Genomic DNA, 19,981 nt, shown 5'->3' with positions numbered 1-19,981 from the left:
TGTTCACTGCTGTGCCCTTTTCGAACAACAGTTCAAGTAGAAAAAGCCACATCTCTCTCTCTTATATTCTTTTTCTATCCCCCACCCCACCTGGGCAGTGGACACAGACACACACACACACCCTCACACAAGCCTTGCTCTGGGAATATCCACCACGGCACTCAAACTGTTTCACCACAGTGTGAGGAAAAAGGAGGGGACGAAGGCCGTCAGGGTTCGCGCACAGACGCCGAGAGAGAGAGAGGCGACGAGTGTAACAATGGGCAGAGAAAAACGACAAAGAGAGTAATGAAAAAAACAGCACACTGCACAGAAAGGGTTGTGTGTGTGTGTGTGTGTAATACCTCACAGCCCCACTTTTCTCTTCTCCTGGATGGTAGTGAATAACGTCGCCACGACAGGGCCATCCATCCGCTGACGAGGTCCACCAAGACGCGAGGGACATCAGAGTAACCTACACGTTGTACATGCGTTTGTAAGAATTAGAAGCACTCCCTTGTGTAGAAGTTTGCAACAAAAAAAAACGCACGCACAGCAGCAGCGCAGTTGCAGGCTGCAGATGGTTGCCTACAACCCTGTGTTCCTCGCACCCAGACGCACGACCAATGAACAAGCCACACACACACACACACACACACACACACACACCAGACCCACATGCACGCCAAGCATAAGCGCACTCGGGCTCTTCCCTGTAGCGCCGTCAGCGCAGTTGATCGCACAGCAGTTTCTCTACCAGTCGCAACGCCTGCACATGCTCAGACTTCTCTCCAGAGCAGACACCTGAGCGAGCTCGCTTTCGCAGACGCGGAGGCGGCGATGGTCCGCTGGGGTGTTGGAGTGACTCACCGTCCTCCGTGGCTAGTGCTGCTCCCAGGGATGTCCCCCCGCCATCCACGGATCTGCCTCCGCCGCTGTCGCGCAATCGCTCCTGCACAAGGCGCAGTGCATACTGAAGCGCCTCTGTGTGGAAGTCTGTCCCAGCTGCTGAGGCAGTCGTCGAAGAAGGCGCCGAAGCGCCAGCCGCCGCTGCCACCGCAGAGGAACGACGCACCTTTGGCGAAGGCCTTGCAGGTGGTGAATCACGACGTGCCTCAAACGAGAGTGCGCCGGAAGCGTCATGTCGAAGTGAGCAGCGCCGACCTGGAGGACGTGTCGAAGACGGTGATCCTGCACTCTCCAGATTAACCTTTTTCTTTTTTTCTTGACTGACGCTCCCCTCTGCGTCAAGGGAGAGGTGAGGGGTGTGTGTGTTTAGCGCAGAGGAAAGTGAGTTGTTCGCCAGTGTGTCGGCGGCCCCGCTGGACCTGCGGCGGCGGCCGCTGCGACGCGACAGCTGCCGCTGCTCCAAAGACGTGATGCACGGCGCTACTTGTGGGCCCAGTGAATAAGATATTGGTTCAGAGTGCACTGGTGCTGTCTGGAGCTGATGCTGCGGCGGCGGCTGATCCCTTTGCGCTGACGGATGGCCCACTACAGAGAAGTGGTGAGTGACGAAGTAGTGGAAGAGCTCCGCGAGGTGGCGGCACACCTTCACACCATCCTCCGTGTGGGGAACCTGTTCGTACAAGCGGGGATTGCATGTGCAAGACAAACTTGGTACTACAGTACGCCATTGCAATCGGGCAAGCAGCATTACAGGGGCAAGCAATGCTGAAGTGGAGGGGAGGGAAACGTCAGCACCATTACTGGAGAATATCGATGAGCCTAACTGCTGCGTGGCCGTCTCTCTGTTCACCAATGCCAACAAGGGTGACAGCGTCACTACGATGCGCACCTGCAAGTAGCGCCGAATCGTTGCCGACACAGAATAGCGTAGAGGACCGGTAGTGACGCAGCTATAGTCGGATAGGTAATCCGAGAGGTGCCGCTGCGACACACGTGAGTGCGAGTCTACCACGTTCACGGCGGTCGCGTAGTTGTCAGATGTGAACAGCACTCGGCCAAATAAGTAGAAAGCTGACATGTGTGCCGGCACGAGCGCTACCGGGGGTGGCTGTGACGCCAGCACGCGGTCCTCACGATGCGCGCTACTTGCAAACGTATCCTCGTTGCGCGTGGCGGGCAGCACCATCCCATGTGTGAACCACTGCTGTCGTGGTTGTTGAGGTAGCGAGGAGTCGGCAATACTCGAGGCGGATAGAGCCCTCTCAGGAGCGTCCTTAGAAGCCGAGAACGACCCAGCCGCTCCGCCCAAATCCATCCCTCCCTTCGATACAAAACTGCTGCGAAACGCCGTGTCGACGCATACGCGGCGGAGAACCATCTGTGGTCGCCGTGGCTGTTGCTGGAGTGCGGCTGCCAAGCCGTTCCACTGACACAACTCTGCGAAGAACTCAGCCTGGACCAAAGAGGAGCGCTGTCCCCCCTCGGGGCTGCTGCTGGGATCAGTGTCTCGTCCAGGTGCGGTGATTGCCAACACAGCGGTCAAACTGCCCACGTCGGCGTCGTCTTTCAGCGCCGCCTTGACGAGCGAAGTAATGGGAAGAAGGTCTGAGGCAGACCCGAGCACGTCAACGCAGACCCGCAAACTCTCGAACACCTGACCCGACGACAACAGTTGTGCGAGTGCTGCGTACCCAGCGGCGCTACACGACACCGCGATACTGCGAGCAGCGTCAATGCAGTACATGGACGTTGCTTGCTCGATCACACCCTTGAAAAACCGGTGCTCCACCGGTCCCATTAGCCCCTGAGGGGCACCCGGCACTCCCTCAACACGCCGCGACGCACTCGGTGACGAGTCCTCCGACATGGAAACAGCCAGGAGCGGTGGCATGTAGCTGTGTTCCACATGTGCCCGCTGCGTCCACCATCGCAGTGTCTCCTCGACAGACAGTGATGGTGGACAAAGTAACACAATCAAACCATTGTTGGCTCTCCTGTTTGTGTGTTCAGGCGGGGAGCCTTCACCGGCAACTCCAGTATTCCCTCGTGCCATGCGGCGCGTGCGCTTGCGCCTCGAGCCATTCGATGTGGAACTCCAAGACAGAGATGGAGGGCCGATAGGGGGCCTCACATCTCCGTAGTTTCTGAGGCAACCCTCTTGATGAAGACGTGCCCAACACACACACAGCTGGCGCAGCAATGAGCCATGAGCCTCCTGAAATCCCTCCGCAAGCTCAATCCATAGGCAGGGTCTGCCAGACGGAGAAGCTGACGCAGAGGCGCCCGTTGGAAACCGCTGTGTCTCCAGGGGCGATGGTTTTACATCGACGGCACGCCTCACGGTGGATTCCGCTGGCGCGACCGCATTATCGTAGTCGTGGGTATCATTATTCCCTTTAGACGGCAGGAAGTCGCTAGTAGAGGCATCTGCCCTCTGAGCCCTCCTCCTTTTGGAACCTGACAGCGCCACGGAGACTGCCGACGTTGTGCGTTTTGCGGTCGCTTCGGTACTCGACGCTGCCGATGTGCCTCCCTCCACTGGCCAACTGCGGCTTGCGCCACCGCCCTTTAGCCTCTCTGAGCGTACAGATCCCTGAGGAGCTGGGGGTGATGGCGGAGATTGTGGTGGTGGGGTCGCCACTGCGAGGACGGCTACCGCCTCCTCTCCGGTCACTTCGACAGAAAACTGCCCCGCTAATGGTTCAATGCCGTCTTGGGGTGTGGCTGCCGTCGGTGGAGCCCCTACCTTCCGGGGACGCATCTTCTTGAGCTTCTGCCCTTGGGACCGCAGTGAAACGGATGGGGCAGGGAGGGGTTCGTAAGCGCCAAGTGTTATGGACGTGGCGATTGCACTCAAGTTGCTGCTGTTTGCGTAAAGGTTGAGTAGGGGAACGTCATCAGCCACAAGGGCCCGGTCTTCTACTCTAGGTACCGTTGACAGTTTTGCGGTGAGTGGTGATAGAGAGATGTGCGCCGCTCCAGTGCAAGATGCTTGCAAGGGGCTGGTCGAGGACTTTGCCGGCAGCTGTACAGCATTACGCTTTTTTTTCTGCGCGGTTGCCGCTCCTGAACCCTGGGCGGCCGCGAGGTGGGTATCGCTGCTGTCCATCGTTGCCATTGGGCTTTGATCAGCATCCTCGGTCGGTGTCTTTGATATGCACTCCCGCCTCGGGGGGGAGGCGGGTGGTGGTGGTGGTGGTGGCGCTGGTGCTGGCATACCTCCTTCTGCGACCGAGGCCGCTGCTTCAGTCCCTGAGGCTCTCTCTTTGGCTCCCTTCCTCGTCCGTTTCCGCTTTTCTATTGGGCTACTATCGACTTGATCGGCACGTTCATCGCTGTGGCCAGCGACATCTGAGGTACGTTTACACGCTTTTACCCGTCGTCTAGGCTTGGTGACTAGGCCGGCTGGCAAAGGCATCGGTACCCATGACAGCGCCATTGTGTTAACGCGGCTCTGTGCGTGGAGCTCGTCCACCAGGGAGTCTGCCTCGTCCACAAGAAGGCTTGTGGCCAGCTGTGACAAAGATTTACAGTCATTCGCCTCGGTGTGAGCGGTGACCGGGGGAGGCAGTGGTGACGGCGCCAAAGGAGTAATGGTGAAGGACGACGAAGTCGGCAAAGGCGGTTCGGTCAGCGTCGACGACAGGAGCGTCGACACGGCATCGGCAACCTCAGGCTCCTTTGAGGACGACCCACTGCACATCAGCTCGTGCATCTTATCAGGGGGCACATCTGAAGCTGGCGAGGGCGACCGTGATGGCGGTAACGGTAAAGCGGCGAGCGTTGAAGTGCAACTGGGCTGTTGCTCCTCGTTGTCGGTACAGCAAGGCAGCACCTGCGTGGCCGTCGCGCTTGCTGCAGGAAAGGGCGGTGGCACGAGCAAGGAAGACGTGCTCAGCTGGGAGCTCACGGTCTGCGTCTTTGCCGGGAGACCAAAAGATGAGAGGGATGACGAGAGGGGGGACGCCCCCCCTTCCCTCGCGCCTGGGTTCCACTCAGCGGCGGATGCGACGCTCAACAGAGCAGGTGCTGCCGGCTGGCTTCTTGGAGACCATGACTCTGTTTTCTTCAATGGCTCTTCATTGGCTGGCAGTGCAGTGCGGAGAGGAAAGAGAGTGGACGCTGGGGACTCGGATGTGGGCAACAGCTCAGCTGAGGTCGACGCATCGGATGTGTACGAGAAAAATGAGCTGCGTAACGACAGTGCTGAAGAAAAGAGGGACGGCTTCGGATGGGTTTGCAGCAAATATTGGGTGTGCTGACCTTCCGGCTGCGCCTCAAGGTCCACCGCGGTGGATTCCGATACGTCCCCTAAAAGTACAATTGGAGACCCCACCTCAAAGGGCGAATTCAACAGCGAGTCGGAGGCATGCCGAGATAAAAACGGTGGTGATCCCGAGGCGATCGAGCCTTCGTCGGCGGAGTCGCTGTAGACGTCGAGCGATTCCGCCCAGGAAGTGGTGGCGAGGGAAGTGAAGGGGGACGTGGAATCCTCCACAGTTGGGGAAGGCGATGCAACACGAGGAACACGCTCCGCCATGCTTCGCTCTTCAGCCCCTCTCCGCATTCGTGTTTGAATAGGTGCTCTTGTGTGTGGGCCCCTGAAGTGGACGTATACATGTTCGCCCTACTCCCTTAGTATGTGCAACTCCACACATGCGCTACACGCGCACTTTTGGCTCACTGTGGGCAGTAGTTGTGGGCTCGTTTGGTATATCACCACAATGGAAAGAACAGTGTGGGCTAATTAACCACACGTACGGGAAGCTAGAGCGCCCGCCAAAAAGGGGGGGGGGGTACGGCGGGTATCAGCACAGTCCAGTGTATTATGGGGATGTGCAGATACAGGTTGTAGTAGCCGGCGCAGGAACGGCCACGCTCACACCGCATCGATAGGGAGTCGGTGCAAGGCCCACATGGGACAGAGACGCGTAAACAACAGAGAGAGAAGCAGAGCGGCAAAGAGAGAAACATACAGTTATGCAAAGTGGTGCGCAAATACAAATCAAAAACACGGGCACTGCATTCATGACCGCACCCCTGTGCCTCGTCCCCCCCCCACCCACCCACCCAGACACACCAGTCCCCGCTTTCCACCTCCATTCGCTACATGAGACACACACACACACACACACACAAACTACGCCATCGCATGGTGCTATTTCACTTTGTGGTGTAGCTCAGTACCCCGGGTGGCCTTGGCATTCATTGAAAGGGAGAACGTGACGTCCTGGGGGTCGGCAGGAATTATGAAACGATGGGGTGCAAAAACCAACGACGAGAGCTAAGCGCCCTCATCCTCTCTGAAGAAAGTGAAAAGGGGGTACACGCCGCGTCGCTCCAGGGCTTTCTCGGCCTCTGATCACAGTGCAACACCTCCCCCGTGGCATCAGGGGCCGGTGCGCCCGCTCAGTAGAGGAGCCCCATGCCAGCCCCCGTCAACCCCGCCGATCCCCAATCACCGCTGGCGGCGACGGAGTCCAGCAGCTTTGTTCTTGCTGTTGTGTGTGCGTGTGTGTTTGGGGAGGGGGGGGAAGCAAATGTTGAACTTATTTGTTAGGTGTCAAAACGGTCATATTCAAGTGAAACAGCAATGTGAAAAAGGGGGACAGGGGGACAACGTTACAGGTGAGAAAGTAGCGAAGAAGTGGGAGCCGCGGGGTACCTGTATCAGTGCATCACCTAGCAGATACACAATAAAAGAGTGAGATGAGGGTGGGTATGGAGATAAATATACTTCATACATGATGTTTGGGCCGCATGCTCACCCGCCATCAACACTACCCATCCTTTCCGCATCTTAGATGTAATCATGTCCCCCACCCCCCACCCCACCCCATCTGTCTGGGTGTGCCCATTGCCATTCGACACTCGAGATCCTCCTCTCACCACCTCATACGGCGTTCCCATTTTTGACATGGTCGAGTAGCCCAACTGAGCCGTGAGGGATGGAAGCATCCCCTGACATGGAAACACACATATACAACAAGAGCAGTACACACACGAAGTGACAGAGGGAGAGGGGGGAGAAGAAGAAGCTGAGCCATCTGTGATGAAGCCGATTATCCACGGCAAGGACCGTAGAACACAAAAAGAGGAGATGGGGAAAGGAGGACGACGAGAGGGGGGAGGGGGGAGTGGAAGAAGCGAATAGGTGAAAACAAGGGGAAAAAAGACGGTTGAGTGGTGGTGATGGTGGTGGTGGGTGTGCTTGAGTAATCGTAGATGTTTCTCTCTCCCTTTAACAAATAGAGAAATAAGGGCCCCCCCCCATACACATACGCCACTCACTTCAACCAGCGACTTGACAGCTCGACTCGACCTCCCCCGCCATCCCCCTTTTTCGTATTGAGAGACGCGCGAGAGCGAGAGGAGCGCTGCAATCGACAGAAACGTAAACACACAGAAGTATATAAAGAGGCCCATCCACGTGAGGAGAGCAAAGCCATACCCCACGCTCGATGAGCCGCCGCGCCGGCTGCACAACCACGTGAGTTGCCCTTGCTAGCAATTCTCAACGTCGAAGGACAACCTCACCCCCCTCTCCTCCCAGCACCCACCAGCCTACTCCAACACTACCACCCCTGCCTCTCGCACACGCACACATCCTCTTCTCTCACCCGACTAGCTAAAAACACAAGAATGCTGTATGGCATAGACGTGGAAAGCCGCGCGCGCACACTGCACCCACAGGTGCCCCGCATTTCGCTCAGCTGGGAGTGGGGGAGCGCCCCGCCTCCTTCGAGTCCGCATCCTCGGGCGCGGCGCTGCTGGAGGACTCGTTCTGGTCGTTTAGCTGCTGGTTCCACAGAGCAGCGTACAGACCCTCATTGCGAAGTAGCTCTGCGTGGGTGCCTTGCTCTGCCAAACCACCTTTGCCATCGAGCACAAAGATGATGTCGGCCTCCTTGACGGTGGTGAGACGGTGTGCAACGAGAATGATTGTGCGTCGCCGCGTCCGCACCGTAGCGTTCTTGAGCGTATCCATCACGTTTAGCTCGGTCATGCTATCGAGTGCAGAGGTCGCCTCGTCGGCGAGTAGGATAGGAGGATCACTGAGCATCACGCGCGCGATTGAAATGCGCTGCTTCTCGCCGCCGCTTAGCTTGACGCCGCGCTCGCCGACAGACGTGTCGTAGCCGTCGCTCATGGACACAACGGAGTCGTGTAGTCTTGCAGCCTTCGCGGCCGCCTCCACCTCAGCATCTGTCGCGCTCATGCGACCATAGCGGATGTTGTAGCGGACTGACTCGTTGAAAAGCACGGTGTCTTGTGGGATGACACCGATGCACTTGCGTACGCTCTCAATGCGCAGTTCATGAAGGGGCTGCCCGTCCAGCAGCAACTGCCCAGAAGTGGGGTCGTAAAAACGGAAGAGGAGGCGCAAGATGGTGCTTTTTCCACTCCCTGAAGGACCGACAAAGGCCACCGTCTTGCCGCCTGGAATCGTGAGACTGAGTTGCGTCAGGACACGGCGGTTGATCTTCTTGTACTCGAAGGTAACGTTGCGCAGCTCGATGGTGCCGTCAATGTACTTGAACTCCTTTGCATCCTCCTTGTCATTCACGTTCGACTTGTGGTCTAGCAAGGCAATCATCGCCTGCATGTTCTGCGTACTGGACTGGACCTCTCGGTAAATAATGCCAAGGTAGCTCAGTGGCATGTAGAGCTGCATAAGCAGTGCATCCACAAGCACCAAATCTCCGACGGTCATCGCCCCGGCCAACACACCGCACGTGGCGAGGTACAAACTCAGTACACTGGCCATCACGAAAATGAACTGCTGCCCAAAGTTGAGCAGCGCCATGGTCTGATCGAGAATCACAAGCTGCCTGTTCATAACCATCGTTTCGTTGCGAATGCGCTCGGCCTCAAACTGCTCTGAGCCGAAGTACTTGATCGTCTCGTAGTTGAGCAGTGAGTCCACAACGAGTCCGCCGACACGGCTTTCGAGGGCGTTGTAACGTGTGCGATATTTGGAGCGCCAGTTGGTTATCAATAACGTCCACACCACATATGAGGCGACCGCGGTCAGGGCGATGCCGATGTACTGGACACCAGCTTGTGTGTTGAGGGCATAACACACAAGGCCCATTTCAAAAACTGTCGGGACAATCATGAAAAGCAGCACGTATGCCAGTGTCCAGAAGGCACGACTGCCGCGGTCGAGGTCTTTGCTCAGGACGCCTGTCTCACGGTTAAGGTGGTAGTCAAGGTCGAGACGATGTAGCTTATTGAACATCTCCACCGCAAGCTTCGTGGAGGCCTGCCCCCCGACAGGGGCGAACAACACCGTCTTGAGCTCCTCAGACATAAAGGTGGTGGTGCGGCAGATGCCGTACGCTACAACACATCCGAAGACACCTATGCTAAGGGGGCCGACCACCGTCACAGCCTCTGCTGTTACCGCTGCGGGGGCCAGTATGTCGACGATCGCTTTGAACCAGAAAGGAACCGCCACCCTCAGAACCTTGGCCACCAACACACACACCACACTGCTAGCCACAAACACCTTGACCTTCACGTCGCCACGTGGCCAGAGGTAGGACCAGACCTTCTTCAGAACGCGGCCAATAGGGATGTCGGAGACATTCTCTGAGATTTGAATACCGTCCAGACGAGGCGGGGTAGTGACTGCCGCTGGCTTTTCCTCTTTGGCCGGGGGCCCCGCCTCGGCCGCAGCGCCTCCGGCGCTCCTCTTATGCACAACGTTGGCGGGCAAGGCAGCTCCCGACGAGGCCAGTTCATTGCCAGGTGGCGAAGTAGGCGGGTTTGCCTGGACTCCCTCTTCCGTCTCCTCCACTCGCTCGCCCATGCACACACGACGAATGGCCTCCGCTTCGCCTTCGGGGACATGTACAATTTTGCCATCGAATCCCTCGCTGCTGCTGCCCTCGTGCTTTCCATCGGCCCCTCCTTTACTACCAGCAGCAGCGCCGCCATGACCACCCGCCCGCGTAGCTAACGAATCACTCGGAGGCCGTGTCGGCATTTCAGGTTTGTCGGTGCCGAAGACACCACCCGCCTTTTCCTGGAGCCGTTGTTCCTTCTTGTCTTCTGAGGGAGGGATCCCGCCCGGGGTGCGTAACGGCCAGGATGGGCGCACCATTGTGCGTGATTGTGTTGACCAAGCGCTAGAGACCAGCAACGCGGAAGATCTAAGTGACAAGTGTGTGCTGAAGCCGTCTCGCCTCGCAAGTGCACTACGACGGCTCCGCAGCGCAGCAGTCGAGGAAGGCCAGTGCGGCGCGGGCGCTCGTGTGGCAGCGCATTCGCACAAGCCCGCGCCGCGGAGCAGCAAAGCCCTATATCTCAACATTGTACAACCAATCGCTAAAGTACAGAGGTCGTTGCGGACGAGCAGTAGGAGAGGGGGGGGGATCGACCTCGGAGGCGCACTCGCAGCAAGAGATGCGTTGTACAATGAAAACGTCCACAAAAAAAAAACGGCGATTGCTCAAAGGAGAAACGGGGGTAGGGAAGGGGGATGGTGGTGCACCCACCTGAGGTCTTCCCTCGGTGCTCTCTGTTCTGCTACGTTACACGATAGAGATATACAGAAAGCCCGAGGGGGTCCAAAACGGGTGTATGAGAAAAGAGAGGGCTAATGCTCACAGGAGCGCACGCCACTTCTGGTGACGTCACTCCAACACCTCGGCGCAGTTTTGTGTAGAGGGAAGGATGAAAATGTAAGCGTAAGTAGAGAAGTGTGAGTGGGAGTGTGTGTGTGTGTGTGTGTGGTTGACGCCAGACGTTGCGATAGCTGTGCGTACATGTCATAGTATCACAAGATGATCCAGGGGGAGAGGGGAGGTGGGGGTGGAAGCGAAGATCCATCGAAAAAGAGAGAGAGAGGCGTGGCTACAGGTGCGCGCTGTCACATCGGCGTGCACTGAAACAAACCAATAAAGCATCAACGAGCACGGGTAGAGGAAAAGCAGAGTAGCATGGCCACCTGCTTGGCAGATGGCAAAAGTGGTGTGCGAGCCCTGTGAAGCCTAGAGGAGAATACGACGGTGAAGCTCTGTGCGTTGCCTATCAACACTATTCCCTTATTTCTTTTACTGCAGCAGCGCCAGAAAAGAGAACAAAAAACGATGGAACAACAACAAAAAAAGGCAACTTAAAAAAAGTGAGTAACAAACAGAAAGAGGGAGGGAGATATGGCGCTGCTCTCCACAACAACAGGAGGCCCCTCTCCGGGAGCTTCTCGCATCGCAGGACGGCCGACGCGTTTGGAGTCGAGCTCGAGTGCTCGTCGTGTTGGTAATGTTCAAGACGCAACAGAGACACCTTGGTGAGAAGAGGTCATACAGAAGGGAAAACACAATAGACAGCGGCGCAGCAAGCGATCACAGCCTCAGGAAGCAGCGTGCTTCCGCCCGCATACATCCTTGACAGTGAAGCGGAGTCGAGAATGCTTTCAAAAAGGAAACTGCACATCGTGCGGCACGCATGCATCCGACCTGCTGAAAGCCAGCGCTCACGGCATTGAACGCAGGCCCTCCGCTTGGATCAGCGACGTAGTTCTGCCAGCCTGCGACCTCGTCGCCAACCCCACCTCACCACATCGGCCGTTGCCGTGGCTCATTTGCGTAAAGGACGTCTGGCCACTCCCGCCTCCTCGGCGCCGACGAGGAATTCGAAACAGACTCGGCACAATCAGCGCCTCAATGGTGTCGAGCGATTCGCCCTGGGCAATGCGGACACAGCAGGCCTCCAAAAAGTCAATCTCGAAGCGGCTCAGTGGGAGCGATGAAGTCCACACATCTGCTGGTGGTTGGTACTGCTGCTGATTCCGCTCCGCTACGGAGGCGTACTCCATCACTTCAAAAAGGCTGCGGTAGAATCCAGAGCGGTACAAATACGGCGCGAGAAGGTCGACACCGCGGAGCACCAGCGTGCCGTCGTGCACCAGCTCCATCGACACAGTAGACGACGCCTCGAAACAGCGAACAAGGTTCCAATCACCTTTGACGCTGTGTCCGCACTGCTGACACCCCAGCACCGACCCATCTTCCGCTTTTACCCGTGGCGCCTTGCATCGCGTACAGTGCGGCACCCATAGCCGGATTTGGCTCGGCAGTGCCCGCAGTCCGTCGTGCTGGCCCTCGGCAAAGTGCACGACGACGACACCTCCATCATCTTGAGAAGCAGGGACAGAGGACGACGCCCCCTTTGTTGCCTCGGCCTCAGAAGCTAGCGTGGCAGCCTTTTCCGTCTTCACCTGCGTCCGCGGTGGCGACCCGCTTCGGTGAACCCTCCCAGTGCTCAGCATCACTGCTTCCGTTTCTGCGGCCGCAGGCGATACACTGCGAGGACAACGCGAGCCGACCGTATAAAGCACGGCAGGTGTGTTGGTGGAAGCAGCTGACACAGTGGCAGGGTACCCCTCCACCACAACGTCGTCGTCGCTGTCGACTACGTCCCCAAAGTAGTTCTCGTAGTCCCCCTGCGTCGCGTCAACCACCTCTGTCGTCATCTGCTCCCTGCGGCGTTCTCGGGCAGTGTCACCATTGCGGAAGGTGCCGTCCGGCTCAAGGATCACCATGTGCGTCCCTGCCGGCATCTTTTCAATGACGCTCTTCACCCAGAGGTCGACCTCTAGCGAGGAGGAGGCGACGCGGCGCTCGCAGACCGAGCAGGGCCCTACCGGGTCACGCATGGAGCGACACTTGTCCAGCATCACAATCCATGACTCCAGGTCGCAGCACTGCAGGTGGTTGCAATCCCTGCTGCGCACTGGATTGCGCATAGGGAGGCGAGAGTATGGGCACAAGAGCGAAAACTCCACGGAGGCAACCATCAGCTCGTCATCCTCGTCACCCACCCCGTCGGGTGTGTGCTGCGACTTCGGCCGCTGAGCATCCGTTGGTGATGTACCCCCATCGCTCGTCCGCACACCAGACGCACGGACGGCTCGCCGACACATCGCTACATCCTCGCCAAATGCTACCCGCAGTGCACGCTGCCGATGGGCATGCAGCTTCCCCTCAGATGCACGACCACCGTCCTGCGACGCCTCAAGTTCGCTGATTATACGCCTCCGCACCTCCTGCAGAGTGCTGGAGACCTCCCTGGTCGTGGTGCTGTGTTCCTGCTGACGCTCATCGTGTTCGTCGCCGCGGTTTCGGTGAGAAGAGCCCGAATGCCCCGATGCAGAAGAAGACCAGTGCTGGGTCTGCTGTGGCCGTTGGTGGTGATGTGCCTGCTGAGACCCTGTAACCGTGTCCCCGCTAGATGGAAGAGCAGCACTCACACACGAGGAACCAGAGTGCGGTGTCTGCCCTGAAGTGGAGAGGGAACCGACGCGGTAACCACCACCACCACCGCTGCGGCGAGCAACGGCCGCGTCAAAAAAACTCACAAGAGAAAAGTGTTCTCGGGAGTGTGATGCGTCGACCGCTGAAGACGTACATGAAGACGATGACAACGACGGTGGTGGTGGTTGGTTGTATCGACTGTTCGCTTTCGACGGCATGCAGCCACAGGGCTCCCCCCCCCCTTTCGTTTCTCTCTCTTCGATGTGCCCCACCAGGTGTTGAAGAAACACCGTGTCTGAGCCGCCCCCTTAAGTGGAGCACAAAAGTGGTGTCGCTCGGGCACACCGTCGCGGGCAGTATCTATGTATGTGTGCAGTCGTCAGAGACAAGAGGAGAGAAAATGCAAAAAAGGCGATCGATGAATCAGCCCCCCGTCAGCCCTGGCTCGGTGTCATGTAAATGAGCCAAAGTGTTGCCAGAGCAGGCCAACCTGGAGAGTATCGATGATACGGAATTGATATACCGTACGTTGGTTATGGCTCTCACTTCACACACACACACACACAATGTATATATGTATATACGTATAGTCTAAGAAAAGCTCTATGGAAGCGTTCTCGTCATAAAAATGTCACAAGAGAGGAACGTGTATGTAGAGGGAGGAGGGTGCCTCGTTGCCTCCGCGCTGTTCAGGAAGGAAAAGAGGGGAGAGAATGTGAGGGAGCAGGGCTCTGTGGTGTCAGAGGAGGCATACCTCTCTCGCGTATTCACGAACTGCACTTTCCGTGCCAAGAGAGAGAAGGGAGAAGACACCTGGAGAATGAGAAGGGGTAATATGGGTTCGCTAGTTCTGTGCGCTCCTCTTCACCCTATTTTCACAACACCAAAGGCGTTTCGTTAGATTTGACGGCAGGATCCCTCACGATATGTTTCGTGTTGTAGACACCTGTGCATATCTTGGATTGTGTGTGTGTGTGTGTGTGTGTGTGTGTGCGTTGGGAGGGACAAGGAAGAAAAAAGAGGTGCAGGAGAACTCTCGTTATCCACACACCCCGTGAGGTGGCGGGGGTACTTCCCCCCCCCCCCACACACACACACACAATCCAAGGTATGCACAGGTGCGTAATCCCACAAGATGGAAGAAAAGGGAGGGGAGAATGGAGGAAAGCGAGGACACGTTTGGCCTCGAGTGTGCCTCAGTCGTGCCGCAACGCGTATACCCAACGCGCGCGTTGAAACGCGTACACAAGAAGTCCCACCGACCAGAGCACATACAGCAAATTCTTCATGGACGGCGCTAGTAACTGAGGGGTTCGCATCGCATGCAGAAGGTACTGCGCGGATGCTGATGTGGCTGCTGCGCACATGTACACGTTAGACAGCTTCAAGTCATACGGATACATCACGACCGCTGCGCCGCCGATACAAGTGTTAATAGCTCCGGTGAACAGCATCACTCGACGTCGGGTGCTGTGCCAGCATGCGATCGACCCGCAAGCGTTCAACACAGAAAACACGCCCGCGCCGACCACAAAGGGGACATATATCATTCTACTTTGGAATCTAAAATCGAGAAAATGCAGCCCCTAATCACTGTGGGGTCTGCTCTTCTTTTCCTCCTGGAGCAGAAGGGAAAGAAAGGGGGAAGCAGATGTGTGGGGGTGAAGAGGAGGGGAAAAGAGGGAGCAAGATAAGGTGCCAAGCCCTTGAAAAGCAGAAAAGCAAAAAAATCTCCTGCAGCTGCTCGCAGGAAAGTGTTTTCGCTACTTTTGATGTCGTGGGAACAGGACAGGGGAGACGGGGGCAAACCGGAGGTGGAAAGAAACAGCAGGAAAATGTTAATGTGGTGCACCTGGATGCGTGCGTGCGTGCCAGTTTTTCGCGCGTGTTTGAGAGAAGCGCAGCGCGGTAAGACCGTTCTCGAGCGCACCCTCAGCCGCACTCGCAGTCGTACACGGTCGCTGTGGGTGTCAAACGAATTACAGAACAAGATTAGAAACAATGGGGGCACTGTGATGTTAAAGGCCGAGAAAGAGGTGTAAGGACAACCGAGGAAATCGGCTTAGAGGAAAAGCAAAGATTTACTGCAACTTGTTCGCCACACAAAAAAAAAAGATGAGAAGCAGTGAATTAATTGAGCGTGGAACTCGCAATGCAGAGTGAAGGTCGAGGTGGCTCAAAAATGAGGAGCGCAGGCATAAGGGGATAAAAGCGAGAGAAGTGGTACATCAAGAATAGAAATGGCATTAGATCCCCGCGCTTGGATGAGCAGGCGTGGATTACGACACCATGTTCGGCACAAGCAACAGATATGACTTGTATCTTTCACAGGGTGGAGATTATCTCGTCCTCCCCCCCCCCTCCCCTTTACCCGTACCTCATGCATTTTATAAGATGCATCCACACACACACACACACACGCGCTGCGATTTGGGCTCGATGCCTCAGCGGTGATCTCAACTTTGAATAACCGACAGGCTTCGCTTTGTTTGTGCCTTCTTCGGAAACTGTATCCAAACCTTCCTTACCTCATCCACCCCCCTCCCTCCTCCCCCTCTCCTCTTCCCCGTGATTCCTCCTCCTCCTCCTTTGTCCCACTTGTGGGGGGAGGGAACTTGGCTTACATCAAGAAAAAGGTGCTGGGGAATTCGCAAAAAAAACATGGGAAGGGGAGAGGGAGAGGGGAAAGGCATCGCACTAGTGAGACAGAGAGAGAGCGAAAGCAAGTAAACAGGTGGTGGGGTCTAGACTTGATTCGCGGTGGTCACACTTTCGAGCAGCACACGGACACCGTCCGCAAAGACGACAGGAACGACAGCCGCCAAGTAAACACCAAACAAAAACAGTGGTTATACACGCATATGAGCACTGTAGCTCAGCAGCAACACCCTGCCCTCTACTCGGAGCGCTTTTCCGTGTCCAGAGGTCGCGTCTTGAGGTGACCCTCAATCGAGGAGAACAGAGTGCGCAGCGATAACCGGCCAGTCCAGGAGTGTGTCATGGCCTCCGGGGACTCTTCCAAGTTGACGCTGGCGATGGGTGCAGTGGAGCCTGCCTCGTCTAGTGCAGACCGGAGACCCTTCCCGTCACCAGCACTAGAGTATTGGCCACTCGATGGACTGAGTCGACCGCGGTTACCTTTTCGACCGGGAGGGCTGCCACTACTTGCATCAGTTCCAGTCGGTGAGATGACCTCGTAGAATGCGAGGGAACGGCTGGGGCTGCTGATGAAGGGGGAAAGACCCTTATCGTCCTCGAGAGTTTCTGCTGTCGACAAGAGTCGCTCAGCCGAGCAAGTGTTCGCTTTGACTGAACTGCTCCGCTGGCGCTGGCGTGTGAACAACGAACGCCGCCCGTCAGGTGAACTGATGAACACCTCCTTCTCCTCATCCAGCCCCCTGCCTCCTCTCTCCGCCGACCCCATCAGACCCCCGTCCTCGTTTGCTTCCTCGGCAGAGCACAGTTGTGTCGGCATCAACGCCCTCTCCTCCTCCCGTTGATGCATAAGAATGGTGCTTCGACGATACGTGGTGCTCGTGCTGCTTTGGGAAGAACGCCGACTGCCGCGTGAAGACCGACTTCGGGGAGTAACGTCTCCACCGCCGTGTGAGAAGCGCAGCAGCAGCAGAGGTGCCACGACGTCGTAACAGGCGCACGCCTGCCCGAAAAGAAGATTACACCGGTGCCCCTGCGTCGTAATGACATGGCGAGACAAGAGTACAACCTTTTCAAAGAGAGGCTGCGTGCCATCACGCCAAATCGTCTCCTCTACCGCTCGCCGTGCGAAGCAGAAGTATGGAGCAGCCGCAACCACCTCCGACCGCGTAAGGTCTCGAGCGAGCACCGGTGTATGGGAAGCACCGTCAGCCACAGCCGTTGATCCATTCCCCCGCGCTCCGGGCAGCGAGGAGGCTCGACTGCCGGCCTGTGAGCGCTGTTGTTTTCCCTGTTGCTGCTGCCGTCCCCATGCTGCGCTGCTACGCCGTCCGTTCGTGAGCTGCGGGGCCTCGAAAACCTCCGGCAACAAGCGATCTGCTAAAAATCTGAACCATCGACGTATCGACTTGGCATTTGCCTGGGCGTGAATTGTGTACTGCAGCAAATTTGCTAGCAAAGGCAGCAGACCAGTTTCATCTCCGGGGAGGAGCTGCTGAAGCACGCGGCGGCCGCGCTCGCTGCCATCCCGATGCGCCTCCTCCGGAGTATCTTTCCTCTCATCCTGCTGAGGAGACCTGGTTCGGGAACGTGACGCTCTCTGCGACAAGGGCGACATCCTAGCGCTGCCAGCAATTGCGGTGGTGGACATGGAATCCATCATATCCAGCAGCACATCCATGGCGTGCACGACCTTAGCGTAAAAGGTGCCACTGTATGCTGCCCACTGCAAGACGCAATCCGCCGCGTAGAGCTGCAACGCCGACAACTCCGCGTATCGCGCATGACTTTTGGAAAGAAAGCAAATGGCCAAGAGATACAAACTTATCTCATGTAGCGCAGCGTCACAGGAGGCCCAGGTGGTGGAACGCACCACTGCGGATGCAGACGAAGTCGACGAACGAGACGGAGACTCCTCGCCGCTGTCTGGTGGCTGCAGATTGGGGCACGTGAGCAACATCAATATGTCGACACACTGACCGATGCTCTCCACGGGGGTAGGCTCGCTGTTCAACAAACGCTCCAACGCTGTAGAAGCTCTGGCAGTGCTTCTCGCGGAGAGACCCTTGCCCGCAGGCGAGACAGTCTCGATGGACCCTCGACCACCCACCGCCCTAGATGAACTCGTGCGGGATCGCTGCTGCTGAGGTGAGCCACCACGAACTGCGTCCTGGCGGGGCCGCTTTGTGAGGCTACGTGTCGGTGTTTTAGTGATGTCGTCAGGTGCAACAATTGCCTCTATCGCTGCAGCCATTTCTGCTGCCAGTCGCTCTACAACCCCTTCCGCTGCCATCTTGTCCAACAGCCTCGCCCGCAACTTGGGGCTGCCAAAGGCAGACATGCTTGCTAAGCCACACAAGCCGCGCAGCGGTGCCACTCGCATCATGTGTGCGAAGCCAGTGCGACTCGCCACAACATCGGTGATAATCCGTTGCTTTTTCTCGTACACACTCATCTGAAGACCGTCGTAGCGCGCTGAGCACACAGCGGGCGGCAGCGCGGCATCTAGCAGAAACTCCATCAAATAACATTCGCGCAGGTAGCCCGCCACGCGTCCCTCAATACCGCAGCTGCGCCACAAGCTCTCTAGCTTCTCCATCTCGTCATACAAATTTCGATCACCAACAACGATGTCGGCAGCTGAACCGGGCCCGCCACCGTAAACCAGGTCCTCGTCCGCCTCCAGGCGCCGCGCCGCGCAGGCGACAAAGGCGAGGAGTAGAAGTGTACGCAAATTCGTTGAGACACTCTGACAGAGATTCACAGACGCATTCGCATACACCAGCAACGTTCGGATGCACTCGTCCAGCTGTAGCGCCAGCTGAAGGTCCGGTCGCTGTGTCGGTGCTGGGGCGGAGGCTGAGAATAGGGCGTGACAGGTCAGGTGAGCATTCTTATGGGAGCTGGCCAGAGGCGCATGCCTACATCTGGTGCTCGAACCAGTCCCTGTTGTCGATGCGTTGGAGCCCCTAGCGCCTGACAGGCATGGATCTCCGTTCATGAGCGTTGCTAGGTAGTCTGGATCCCTCCACACCAGCGCGTAGGCTTGCCGGAGAAGCTTGAGCGCGTCAGTGGAGACCCGCTTGCTCTTTGTGAGCAGCTTTGCATCGAAAATGTTGACGGCTGTGAGAAACAGAGGCGCGGAGAGTGGGACGTCGAGGTCGATGATACTGGCAGATGTGGACATCGGTGAGCCTGTCGTGGTGGGAGATGCGCCACGGACCTTTCTGCCCTTCGGGGGCGGCTGAGAGGAGCTGATGTTCTTTAGGGATTCGCCCATCGCCGCATCGTTGTCCCCGCGAGACGGCGATTGCCGCGGCGACGTGGGGGTAGACGAGTGCGTAGAGCTACCACTGGCACAGCTGCTGCTGCTGCCCTCTGGAGGGAATGGAATAACCGTCACATCATCCTCCGTGAAGAAAGGTTGGTGCTGGCGAAGCTTGTCCAGGAACCGCTGCAGGCCCACTCGCAGATCATCTTCCTCTGCGGCGGAGATACTACTCTGACTGCGCGCGCGGGACCGCAATGCCGTGCGCTGGCGCATTACTCCTCGGACATGTATTCTGCGAAAACAAATGAGCGAACGGGACACCCACGCAGAGGGAAGAAGTGAAGAGAGGGAGCAAAAGAAGGATGGATAGACGAAAAGAAGGAAGTCTTTGGTGAGTGCAGCACCCCCCACAGCGGCCCCTTTTCAGAGGCAGAAGAGCAGTACCAAGGACTCCTCAAAAATTGGGGGAAAACGGATCTCGTCGAGGCCCCGCAGAGCACCCCGGAGTTGGAGATCCAAAGCGCGACAGCGGGGGAGGGGGGGGAAGAAGACACAAGAAGAAGCAAAAGCAGCAGAGGCCACACACGTATCCACGCCCATAGCCCACGACCTTGGCGGTGAGTGAAAAGAGAGGACCAACACCGAAGCACGAACAAAAGAAAACCAAAAAACAGAGTACCGGCGGCGTGGCAACGCACCGTCCCCTGAGAGGGCGGGGGGGAAGGGAGGGAGGGGGTAGGAAGCGGGAAAAAGGAGGGGAGGAAAACACCACACTACGAAGCAGTGAGTGGCTTGTGTGTTGCGGAGGCGTACGCAAGTGTGGGTGGGTGCTGAGTTCGCGTGTTGGGGAACAGCGGTGGTGTTGGTGGTGGTGGTGGTGGTAATGGTTCGTGTCTCGGAGTCC

The 19,981-nt window shown here is 57.3% G+C and overlaps 5 protein-coding genes across 5 annotated transcripts; all 5 read right to left on the bottom strand.

The window, feature by feature from the left end:
- Positions 1–703: 703 nt before the first annotated feature.
- JKF63_02681 (uncharacterized protein) lies at positions 704–5,455 on the bottom strand (the record flags this gene model as incomplete). Its single annotated transcript, XM_067898705.1, has 1 exon — positions 704–5,455. The coding sequence occupies one exon, from the start codon at positions 5,453–5,455 to the stop codon at positions 704–706; it is 4,752 nt and encodes a 1,583-aa protein (XP_067754862.1).
- A 2,142-nt stretch (positions 5,456–7,597) lies between these two features.
- JKF63_02680 (uncharacterized protein) lies at positions 7,598–9,997 on the bottom strand (the record flags this gene model as incomplete). Its single annotated transcript, XM_067898704.1, has 1 exon — positions 7,598–9,997. The coding sequence occupies one exon, from the start codon at positions 9,995–9,997 to the stop codon at positions 7,598–7,600; it is 2,400 nt and encodes a 799-aa protein (XP_067754861.1).
- A 1,374-nt stretch (positions 9,998–11,371) lies between these two features.
- JKF63_02679 (uncharacterized protein) lies at positions 11,372–13,369 on the bottom strand (the record flags this gene model as incomplete). Its single annotated transcript, XM_067898703.1, has 1 exon — positions 11,372–13,369. One exon carries the CDS (start codon positions 13,367–13,369, stop codon positions 11,372–11,374), a length of 1,998 nt encoding a protein of 665 aa, XP_067754860.1.
- A 978-nt stretch (positions 13,370–14,347) lies between these two features.
- JKF63_02678 (uncharacterized protein) lies at positions 14,348–14,701 on the bottom strand (the record flags this gene model as incomplete). Its single annotated transcript, XM_067898702.1, has 1 exon — positions 14,348–14,701. The coding sequence occupies one exon, from the start codon at positions 14,699–14,701 to the stop codon at positions 14,348–14,350; it is 354 nt and encodes a 117-aa protein (XP_067754859.1).
- Positions 14,702–16,047: 1,346 nt separating this feature from the next.
- JKF63_02677 (uncharacterized protein) lies at positions 16,048–19,350 on the bottom strand (the record flags this gene model as incomplete). The annotated part of the gene is made up of 1 exon (XM_067898701.1): positions 16,048–19,350. The coding sequence occupies one exon, from the start codon at positions 19,348–19,350 to the stop codon at positions 16,048–16,050; it is 3,303 nt and encodes a 1,100-aa protein (XP_067754858.1).
- Positions 19,351–19,981: the final 631 nt, after the last annotated feature.

This window comes from Porcisia hertigi, chromosome 32, assembly GCF_017918235.1.
Source record: "Porcisia hertigi strain C119 chromosome 32, whole genome shotgun sequence".
Lineage (NCBI taxonomy): Eukaryota > Euglenozoa > Kinetoplastea > Trypanosomatida > Trypanosomatidae > Porcisia > Porcisia hertigi.
This window is presented reverse-complemented; position numbering and strand designations above follow the sequence as displayed.